Here is a 12,474-nt window from a genome sequence, read left to right on the forward strand (position 1 = left end):
GGACTTTAACATCAGGTCTCAGACGTATTCCAGGAATATAATTTACACTGAGTGACACTGATAATAACTGGCCACTTCCAGAAGGAGATGAATTGGTGTTAATGATCCAAAGTTCTTCTTTCTGTGTTCCTATTATCAATAAATCACTGCAAAAGGCTCTCCATGCAAATGTTAAACAACACATATGGAATACACCATGTTACTAATTGCCTCACTAATGTGATCTTTCCTTCTTCACTCAACACCTTCTCTAATTATTTTCTCCTCTTTAGCAATCACTCATGCATGTGTGATGATACAATGAGAAAGTGTGGTCACCCTTTTAATAAGCTACTAAATAAAACACTTGACTGTTGTGTAGTTAGGCTGAGATTGGAATACCAAATGGTTTTCTTTTCCCCTAGCATGGGACATGAAAAAACATGAGAATCCTATGTACACTTGGTTGACCCTGAAAAACAGTTCTATGGAAACAGTTTTTTGCAGGAAAGAATTGACTACTTATTTTACATATGTAAACTCTTTGCATTGGACAAAGAGGAGGCTTGTTTCATGGTTCTTGAAACTGAAAAATGTTCATAAGCATATATTTGACTGTTTCATAAGAAGTCAGACTCCAAGGGTAATTGATTCTACCATTCTGATATTGGACGAACAATCAAATGCAACATATGGATGCTGTCAGGCATATCAAATGCCAAAGTTAGCTGATCAAGCTGCTAGAAGAATCTGCCAAGTATGGGGATAATGTATTCTAAAATGAATTTTCATTAATTCATTGCTCAGAAAAATTGCCAAGTAGTGATTGTTTTATTCCCATTCAGCTTATGTATGCATGCGGAAGCGTTTATAATTCCCTGGAGCCAGGCTCGTGTCCCCTCCCGGGCAGCCAGTACCAGCCAGGAGGGGCACGGATCCAGTAAGCATGTGGTTGCATTCAGCCTCCCCAGAATCCTGTCCACGTCCTCGGGAGCCACAGAGTCGAACTCATCCCATATAACAGTCTCAAGACTTGCTCCTGTCTCCTCCACCGGGGCCACCCAGTCAGAGTCAAGACCTTCTCGAATCCGAGCGACTTTGTCATGCAGATATTGAGCAAAGTCCTCGGCCCTCCCCTCCAGGGAGTCCCCCCTCCCCTCAACTGAAGGAGAGAGCGGGTCACCCTGAAGAGGGTGGCCGGGCGATTATCTGATGACGCAATGAGGGTGGAGTAGTAGTTAGACCTCGCCNCTTGTATGAACGCATGTCTGTATGGTTATCGAAGTAGTATGCCTTCTTACTATTGAAGTAAGGAAAAAGATGACATCATAAAGAAAGAATCTGCATTGATAGAGGATTGCAGCTGGTAGAAGAAGGAGCATGCATTCCATTCACATGGTTTCAAGATGCTTGCACTATTCCATCAATTTGAAAAGGAGCAACACTGTGGAAAAGATAGTGTGCTTTCCAGTCACAAGGTTGGGTTTGTGCACTGGGACTTGACATTCAGAAACATTGAGAGGATGCCAAAGATCCATTCATATTGCAATAATGTAAGTACTGATTCTACTTATCTAACCTCACCCATCTCTCTTGAATGCTTTGAAATAATTGAGCAATTGAGCACTTATTTCATGGTCCAAAGGGAGATTTGAGCTGCAATTTATCTAGGGTTCAGTGTCCTTGAACTTATTAGTTCTTACTATCAGCTAGACATAGATTATATTGTCAGGTTGGTTTCAATAGGAGAATATCTGTAGCTCAAGATTGAAATGTGGAGTCCTTGATGCTCTCTGAGTTATTTGCTTGAAGAGATTTCATTACCAGACTAGGTAATATTATCAGTGCTAGTGGCTGTGAGGTTTCTCCCTGTTTATATACAGTAACTTACCCTGCCAATATTGGTAGTATCATGTGGGACTTAGAGAGCAACCATCTATGTTGGGGTATGGCCCTCCATTGCTATCACATTATGATTTTTAATTATGACAGAATGGAAAATTATTGAAGGGGTTAGTTACATTAACAAGATTTTAATGTAACATTGTTTCTGTTCAATTAAATAAAGTATAGTCCATTTCGTCCATTTCATCACTCATTTTTTTCCTGGCCCTTTAGCCATTTTTTATATAGTATCTTTAATTCCCAGGTGAAGGTGGTCAAAAAGCAAGAAAGACTTCTGCAAAAAATAAAATGTAGGAGAGATGGGAGATTATATGTTACATATTGCATGACCTTTACATTAGAATCTTGTTGCAGTTACAGAGAAATAAAATGCACACTTTATTTATTGAAATTAAATTTTACCAAGTATATCAGCAACATTCGTGGAGAAATGGGACAAGGGGAGGCACGTGAAAAAAAAAGCAGCACTGCATCAACACAACGCATCTCCACCCTTTTGTAGTATGTGGTGGTACTGTATGTCTGCAACAAATGTATTGAATTTATAGTAATATGGCTTTCATTATTTTGACAAGGGAAATACATAACTCTGATCTAAAAGCAAAAAGATAGTTATTAGAGGATGAGAAGACAAGTTATTGCCCTCTTTTCACCCAAGGTGCACCCATAAAAATACTACAGTAACATGTAAAATCCATCCATTCACATTTCTAGGAAAAGGTTTAAGAAATGCAGATGTAGCCAATCTCAACTACACCAATTTGTTAGCAATCCAGATGATAAGGATTAGAGTCCCTCTGTTAGACAGATGAAAAATTTCAAAATTTGATATAAACAAACAAACAAACAAACAAACAAATAAATAAATAAATAAGTAAATGTTTACAGCTGGAATACAAATGCAAAAAATTCTGAATTAAACAACAATAAGCACAAATATATTGTATCTACATAGCAATAGCACTTAGTCTTATATACCACTTCATAGTGCTTTACAGTCCTCTCTAAGCAGTTTACAGAGTCAGCATATTGCCCCCAACAATCTGGGTCCCCATTTTACCCACCTCAGAAGGATGGAAAGCTGAGTCAACTTTGAGCCACTCAGGATTGAACTCCTTGAGCGAGCAGTGACATATATCCATATTTAAGAGAAGAAATAAACATACACACACACAAATGTGTGTGTGTGTGTGTCTGTGATTGTGTGTGTTTATTCTCTTAAATATTGGATTTATACACACACAATGTGTGTATATATATATAAATCCAATATTTATGTATGTGTATGTGTGTGTGTGTATGTACTGTGGATGAGTGTGTGTATGCTATATATGTGTATAAATCCAATATTCAAGAGAAGAAATAAACACTGGGAATCAATGCATGCACTAGAAATATGTGCATGCCAATATACAATTATGCATACATAAGACAAATACATGTGAGTTTTTGAGCGGGAAGGTTGTTGGTGATAGGACTTTTGTTTTTGTTTTTGTTTGTTTTTGTATGACCGATCTCCTTTGATTGTAAAGTTCTAGAGAAAGAGGATTGAATGAATTTAAGAGGTAATAGGATGAGAAACTGAGTGAAAGAGAAATTAACAGATTTGCTCATTCATATTCAGTTATTCTATGAACAGCTGTTAGTTTGCTTTGGTACAAAACTCAAACAAAGATGAAACATTACACAATAGAGATTTACAATTCACACCTTTGCAAACATTTTATCCCTTTTACATGAAGCTATGGGCAAAATATTTACCTTGTCTTTGATTAAATATGCAACAGCCGGATGAAACAGCTTTGCAGGTTACATTCATCTGCCAGTTGACCAACCCTAGGTAGAAAATTTTGGAACACACTTATTGATTTCATAGTTAATTAGAAAAGCTGTAAAATAAACTGACAATTATTCTTAGAAACCATTTGACTAATAACTTGGCAGCAATACATATTTCATGTATTGTAATATGCTGAAAGATATAATGCCAAAGGCAGGTTGATAAACCAACTGATGACTGGAACAAAAACTCCCAAAGCCATAATCTGAAGATTGCTTTAATTACATTATGTGATATAAATGATCTAAAAATTAAAATAAATTATCTGCATATTCTTATTAGAGGCATAATGTCATATAGAACTTTAGTCAGCCAGAACATCTGAATTCATGAATACACAAAACAGTCCTTTGGTATTTGTTACTTATTCTGTAATACAGTTAATGAAACAATTACTCTTTGCAAAGAACATTATGAAAGAATAGATAATATATGAAAAGATGAAAGAAAATTATTGATTGTGATAACTCAAATGTGATTGTAATTTTGTATTACATCAGGTTTCCAGGGGTCAGTTTTGTTCAAGGTGACTTTGCTTATTGTAGCTTAGAATAGTGCTGTACATTGATTTTAATTCATTTTGATGAAAGAATTTGAGCTTTCTTTCAATGTAACTTTTTAAGAAGATAGCTTCAGTGAAATTCCCAAGGATGGAGGATGGATTTCTTACAACATTATATATTTAACTATGAGATGGGAAGTGGTACACATGAATGTTCAGAATTTCCCTATACTATTGTCTCACTAATGGGTGTTCAGCATCCAAGTTTCCATAAATCCCAAGAGGTCATAAGAAGGAAGCTTGTCCCATGAGGGTTGTGTTTTGTTTTTGTTTTGTTTTGTTTTGTTTTAGATAAGGAAGTATAGGCAGCTACAGAAGGTCCAGAGTTTAACAGAAAACAGCACACCAACAATGGTACGCTTGCTATCTTCAAAGGAAGCACAAAATTATCACCAACAGACAAAGAGGATAAAATCTTGAGCCCCAAGAGAATAAACAGAGAAGCAGAAATTTGTTTTTGTAGCCTTTGAGAAACCCTGAATCACATTTCAGTAGATTCAGGAGTCAGCTGTTGCAAAAGTCAATTTCACTATCAATCAAGTACAGTCCTTTACATCTTTATTCAAAGGAAAACCCTATTACTTAAATTAAAAAAAAGCTTAGTAAGGAAACTGTATATTGACAATTTGGGTGATTTTTCCCCCCTTCTTTGTTTATTTACTTGTTTTTATGTGCCAGAGCTAATATAATTAAAAGGTATTTTAATTATGTTTTTCAAGCAATACTATATTAGGAAACAAAACATTCCTTTCAATAATGTTAAGGTGGTTTTCATTTATTTAATTTTATTAAAAATTACTTTAATTTAACATATTTGGTCTCAAAATATTATTTGTAACTCTCCTAGTTGTAGGTGTATTGAAGTTTTGATCAGTGTTAAGCACATTGTTGCTTAACAGCTGTATAATTAGGCTTTGCATAATTATACTTTAATAATTATACTGTAGTTTATATTGCAATCTTAGAATTTATAAATGATCAGTATAAATGATATTTTAGAGTATTTATGGAATTCTATATCTTACTTTTTTATTTTTATTCTGATTGTTATGGTTTATGGTTAACAAATGAATTCACCTGATGTTTTCATGGTATGAATATATTTTTCAATGTATTCAGATAATTAAAACAGACCTTTTTTAAAAAAAATAATTGAAACATTACCCTTTTTTATTTTCCTACATTCACTTTAGAATTGATACAATTATAAGGATCAAACTTGTCAGAATGAGCTTTCTGTGGTTTTTAAAGTACAGACATGATGACTCTACTTTAAAAATGAGGCACGATACAATCTCTGTTTAGAATGTCGTAACTTTGTCAAAACTGTGATAAAGCTATGACTTTTTTACACTTTGGACATAAGGCACCTGTAGCCTTTTTGATGTGATTGGATTCCAGATTCTTCCAACAACAGTTATCCTATTTGAATTACAGTTTAATGATATTTGTTGGGCTGCAGGTTTTCTGCTCCTGATCAGTTATAGCATCATCATATGATAGTGGTTTCATTACTCTGTTTTACAAGTAGGAAATTGCATGTTCTCTTTCTTAAAGAAAAAAAATACAAAGAAGCTATAAGTCATCTACATTTCTTCTATCGTTCTTTTCCCTCAAGATGTCTGTGTTTATGTATGAGTCAAATTGCTTTAATGTATGTAAACAGCTACAGTATATAATATACAGAATCAGCTTTCCTTTCTTTTGACAGAACATGTCACAATTCACTTCTTAAAATGAAAAATGATCATTTGCAAAAATATGTCACACAAATGCTTTGCCAGTTGGAAAGTACACAGCATTGTTAATCATCCAGAAACTAACTTTCTTTTGGTGGCTTAAGTTAAAGGGACTTTTAGATGACATCTGCAGGTTATGATTCAACTTGCTTGAATGATCAACATGACTTTTTCCTTGATGTTCAGTCTCTTGTTGCTTCATTGGCTTGTATCCTCTTGTCTTTATTTATGATGTACCATAAGCCAGACTCTTGGAAAGGTCCAAGATTAAAGGGATGGGGAAGCTGAGATACAGCATTTCTTACACAAATAGGATAAATACTTTATGATTCTTTCTGTTAAGGACAAAATACAGACAAGTTTTGCCAGTTGATTTTAAGACTCACAGATCTATGATTTAGTGGATCTGATGTATAAAGTATTTCACTTCTTTAACTGAAGTTGATAATCTTTTTTTTTTTCCTTCTCCCACTGAGGCTTCTTCTGCCTAGATTTACTTCCTGCTTCTTCACAGCAATTTAGTGATTTAGGAATGGGTGCTTTGTATGATCAAAAATCTTTCTTTCTTCTTTTTTAAGGAAGCTTGCAAGTCCGATACAGACTGAGTAAAGACAAATCTCTTATTTTCACAATTGATTCTGGAAACTTTGCTAACAGAGAACTACACAGTGTGAAGATAAATAGAGATGGAAGAGAGCTGACTATTCAGGTATCTATTTTACCCTTTGTTGTGGCCCACACCTTCCTGAACTTTTTACTATCCTTAATAATCAAATGAAAAGATAAATTTGACACCTGTCCTGAAAAGCACATGCCCATATTTGTTATAGTTCCTTCTGGGTCTGTAAGTAGCTACAGCAATGGCATGGTCAGATAAGCACTTGCCCAGTCAAGCGACTGTTTTGTCTTCTGGCTGCAGCAACTACTTTAAGACTGGAAATAAGGGGTTCAAAAACAGAAAAAAGGATGATCCAGAGTTTTCATTATTCATTGCCCATGTTTCTACTCCATACAGAAGAACCAGCAAGTCATAACAACATATAATCAGCTGACAAATGCTAAATTTATTTATCTTTCAAATAACTAGTATCCTTTGTTCAGCCCTGTTACTTATTGCCATGCTTTGATGCCATGTCATTCAAAATACAGCACTCCTGGTACTTTTTTCTCTAGAAGTGTATATACAGTATATACAGTAGATCAGGGTTGAACTGTGGAGTTCTTTGTGCTTTCTGCACTTGGTTGGTTGTTTGAGACATTCGAAACATATGCAAGCAGACAACCAAGCTCAGAAAGAATCAAGGAACTCTACTTCTTTCTCTGTTAGCATAATGCTCAATTTAGGGATTTAATATTTACTGATGACTGTTAATTTTGTTTTTTCCCCAATTTATAATTAGCCTATAAAATTAACTCAATTGGTATATTTACTAAAGTCACTTCCTGCCAATATAATGATATCATCCACATACCTAAAATAATAGGCTACAGATATTGGAGAATGAAAACAAATAGTGAAAAAAAACAAAGTTTGTATCTCCCTCCCTTATAAAAACTGATGGGATCCCAGTAAAATTTGTAGTAAAATTGAAACACATACTTTGATGCATTATAAAGGTTAAAAAAAAGCCAGAGAGTAGAACTTGTTCATACTTATATTGGGTGTGTGAAAGATCAGCAACAAAATAATTGTGTTGGTATATGCCATAGTTACAGATATGGGAGAAACCTAAAGGAAGAATGATAGGAAAATGTCAAAAAGAAAAAAATTGGCTCCTGATATCACTGATCAACACCAGCTGATTACAGATCTAGAATGCAATAAAGAAATATATAATTAGCTTCATGATACATTTAAGTTAAAGCTAAATGTATAGGCTGATTAAGGATTACAATGTCAAAAGGATCTTTTGCCTTCATTAGGGAATTATTCATGAAGATGTATTTTGCATTTGGCTCACCCTGTATTCACGAGAATACAGTTCAGTAGGTTTGCGCTAATAACTTCAAAATGAATTTCCCCAAATAACATCATTCTGCCTGTTGTGCTAATTACAATATAAGGCATCTTTGATCAGAAGGCTGATTGTGAATTATTCTAATAATTCTGTGCTTTGACACATAAAGAATGAAAGATCAATGAATTCTAAACACCTGTTGATTTGTGTCCTCCATTTCTCAAATACTGTTCTGCTATTGTGTATAACTTGGCATAGGAATATACATAATTATAACATAAGAAACTAAAAACAGAATCAGCATCAAGCTGATTAAGAATCCAGGCTAAATTCAGTTCTAGGAAAACAAATTGGACAGCTTCCCAACATTGTCTGACCTGCACAGATATTGGAATGATAAAGCTGACAGCTACAACCTTGGGGAATTATTGAGCTGCTCTCAAAATCTCAGTGTTATGCAAACGTGGGGAAGATTTCCCTGACAGGAGCCTCATGTTGGAGTGAAATATAAATGTGAAAAAAGTGCATACCAACAAAAGAGTATAGCATTCACTTGCTTATGAAAGCATTGTTAATACCATGCATTTTTGCTTCCTTTCCAGATTGACCAGGTTCTCAAAGTCAAGCACAACTTTTCCTCCGAGATTGAGTTCAGAGCCATCAAATCACTGACCTTAGGGAAAGTGACAGGTAGGCATATGTGGATAATTTTCTGACTTGTAGATAATTATATTATGGTCAACTATGCAATGTATTGTTTGAATACACGTTGACACACTTTTATTTTCAATATGTTGTTTACATCTCTGCTATGTCTAAATAGTGCTAATATTAAACTCTTTGCAAGAGTTTACATTCTTTTTTTTTTAACTTGGCCAGACATAAATGCTGATCGTGAATATAAGATCTTTTTTGTGCAAGAAGACTATGGAAGAAAAATGTTATGAGGGCTATTGAGCTCGTGAACAACTCAATAGCTGATTGTCACAGACTTCTACAATAGGACCAGGCAATAAAGCAGATAATACTTTAGGGGTTCTTTTTAGTATTCCATATTTAGTGAGTGGCAAAATAGAAGTAATATGACAACAACAAAGAGAATGAAGTACTTTGAAGCTGGTACAGTACAATCCCATGCATGCTCATTTAAAAATTGGATTCAGTTGAGTTTAATGGAGTTTATTGCTAGGGAAGTTTGAACATGGTTGCAATTTAAGATGTATAGCACTATTACATGTAGTAAGCCACATTGCCAAGAGTGAAGGGGAGGTGTTGCTGCAATTGTTCTGAGACCACTGAATCACTAACAGCACCAGCCTGAAGATGATTATTGCATATGTCTGTTAAATTGGGCCATAATGACAGTCTGGACTAACTGTCCATAGGCACCTGGATACCATCTCAGGTCTGGTATTAGAGTCCCAAAGCTTTTGATCTTGGGAAGCTTGAATTCTCACACTCTGGGAGTGGATTCCAGAGAGACTTATGAGATCATGGCAACCATGACAACCATATTACAGGTAATAGTGGCTATAATACACATAGATGATCACAGGCAGTGGTGAGATTCAAATATGTGAACAACTGGTTCTCTGTGTGGATGCCTCTTCTGGAAGTCTGTTCTGGACCTGGGCAACAAAAAATTAGCTACTGGTTCTGCCGAACTGGTGCGAACTGGCTGAATCCCGCCACTGGTCACAGGCCTGATTTGTTGTTTACACAGAGTAGATGAGAAGTGAGCTGAATTTAGAGAACATTAATATCTGTCCTTTCTCGTGGTCAAATCACTTTCTACTCAAATTACACATTGTCAATGAACTATTAGGATGACAACCAATTTATGCCTGGTTGACCTCTGGAATACCAGAACTGGGAACCTTTTGACCGAGATAATTTACAAATCTTCTTTTTCTCCTTCCTTCCCTCAGAATTCACATTATCTCCATCCAGTATTTTTCTTTGCATGCATAGGTAAAGAGGAATGCTGGCTGGGCTGAGGACAATCATGAAGGAAGGACTATATAGAAGGAAGGACTATATAGAAGGAAGGACTATATCCTGCCATTTGGAAAAGTAAAGAAAATGCAATCCCTGAATGTCCTCTGACTGAACTGAATCTCTTACCACTTCCTCAAAATCCTTATAATTCTCCTCTCTCATTTACACATTCCAGGAAAATGAGTCTATGATTACAGTGTACAGTATATGATAAAGCGAGGTGGCAAGTTTTTTTTTTATTGTGAGCAGCCCCTTTGGTTCTTTGAGATAAACAGGGGATAAAAATGTTTTAAATAAATAGGAGTACTTTCCATTGCAGTTATGCCAAGCATCCAAGACATTAAAACATTATTTTTAGGCATTTGAGAATAAAAGATTTCCCACTCTGTGTCCTTGAATGTTCAAAACTGATACATTTATGCTGGACTAAACCAATCACCTAGCCTGCAGTAAAAATCATGACATAAAGACTAGACTGGAATTGCTTCTGAACAAGAGAATGAGATAGATGGTTAGTATGCATCCAAGAACACTTATAAGGAAGTGACTATTCTGGTCCAGTAAAGCACACAAAGCCATTGAATTTGATTTGTACATCTCTCCATACCCTTAAAAAAACTAGTCCTTGCATGTGTGCAAATGATAACATACCCAAACCCCTTGTCCCTTCTCTTTATTTAATCAAGCAACTCTCTGCAGAATCTACTGCCATTTCTTTTAGTTAAAGCACTTGATAGTCTAGCTGGAGGCTACATTTAATGATTGCTAACAGGTGGACATTGTTCAGTGCTTCAAAATTTAAAGACACCAATGGATACGCACTCCAGATGTGAATCTCCTTATCTTTATCAAAGCGAGGCTATGAAACAGACCCAGCCTTTTCCTGAAATTAATTACCTTGCTTCCAGGCAATCTGTTTTCCCTCGATGTGAATATCTCATCTGGGAATTTTTCAGGACAGTAAAGGAGCTGAAATTAAATGGCTGTGTTTTCCATTAAATTAAAGGGGATGCTTTTTATGTGCATAGTCACTCATGCATGTCCATATCTTATATTCAAGGGGAAGATTAACTGAATGAATCAAAGAGTCTGCACACAAGCCAGTTCTGAAATTAACTGTATATAAATCTCAGAAGCCAGGTGGAATGGAACATGAAACTGTGTCAGCAGTGTCAGTTAACTAAGCAAGAAATGAGGGATAATATATGAAATTAGTTATTATTTCCAATAGCCATTTAAATACGGTATAACCCAAACTCTGCAAAATTACAGTTCTGATTAAAAAACAGGTTTTAAAATTACAATTCCAGAACAATGTTATCTGGTGAGCACCCTTGATTTTGATCTCTAGGTTTTTATTTTATGGATAAAGAAATATAAATGCAATTCCAAATATGAATTTTATTTTTATCATTCATGTTGCTTTTTCTTTTATTCCTTCTCGTATTGCATTGGAAGGTAAAAGTATGCGTTCTTGCATTATTTCAGATTTTACCTAGCTATTTGGTAGAGGAAGTATACAGTTCTTATAATTCCATGGTACAATTTACATTCTAAATCCTTCCAAACCTGAGTGTTTATCTTGCCAATATTCTAAGTCAGCCTTCCCTGAATGGGTGCTTTTCAAATATGCTGATGGGATTACATCAAGATAGCAAGTTCATCAACTGTGTTGATGGGGAGTTTGAGCATTATAATTTCAAAATATGTTAAGGTCTATAGGTTAAGAAAAAAGGACTAAATATTAGAATTCCTGATCACTAGCTTCAAACAGGACATCTGCTGATTGCAGAGTATGATTAATTATTGAAGAAATCTATTGCAGCCCACAATAGTTCCCTGTCTCTCTCATTAAAGACAAAGCTGGATGTGACTGGACCTGGAATCCAATATATGGAAGGCCATAGCTCTTACGTTATGAAATGAATTGGAAACATCATCAACCTGGACACAATTTCAATTTCCTTGGGGTAGAGCCTACAGTCTACAGTAACCTGCTTGTTCCGGTTCTAGTTTTCACAAAATTCAGCCTGCTTCTTCACAGTTTCAGAGCTGTACGAAGCTCTGTGTGATAACAACTGTAGCAAAAGGAGGAAAGCTTGTATTGTTTACCTAAAATTTCAGACTAGGGAGAGAAAAAGGAGGCAGAGAGCATTAGATTTTATATCTATTTTTAAATCTTTGCAATCAAACCACCATTTTTTGGCATCAGTTTTGGAAAGTAGGTTGAATTACAAAACAGTATGGACCTAAAGTTACTGTTTAAGTTTCTATAACTGAGTGTGAACTTCAAAGTCAAATTGAATCATGTGTCATCCTTGATTTATGAGATACACAGGTTACTAGCTACTTTCTGGATGCAATTCAAGGAGTGTTGGTTATCAGCTATAAAACTACACATGGTATAGAGCTTGGTTATCTACTCAACCAATGAGCTTGAGCAGAATGTGCATGCTGCAAGTGACTTCAGTTGAATATTCCCCATCTCCCAAG

At 35.3% G+C, this 12,474-nt stretch overlaps 1 protein-coding gene across 1 annotated transcript in view; it reads left to right on the forward strand.

Annotated features, from left to right (window-relative positions):
* Nucleotides 1-12,474, forward strand: part of CNTNAP5 (contactin associated protein like 5) — a 268,416-nt gene that overhangs the window by 239,374 nt on the left and 16,568 nt on the right. The window contains exons 19-20 of the mRNA XM_029284572.1: nucleotides 6,604-6,734; nucleotides 8,586-8,673. Coding sequence (XP_029140405.1) covers nucleotides 6,604-6,734; nucleotides 8,586-8,673 — 219 coding nt within the window. The remainder of the gene's footprint in view (nucleotides 1-6,603; nucleotides 6,735-8,585; nucleotides 8,674-12,474) is intronic.

This window comes from Protobothrops mucrosquamatus, unplaced genomic scaffold (assembly GCF_001527695.2).
Source record: "Protobothrops mucrosquamatus isolate PMUCROS unplaced genomic scaffold, P.Mucros_1.0 scaffold732, whole genome shotgun sequence".
Classification (NCBI taxonomy): Eukaryota; Metazoa; Chordata; class Lepidosauria; order Squamata; family Viperidae; genus Protobothrops; species Protobothrops mucrosquamatus.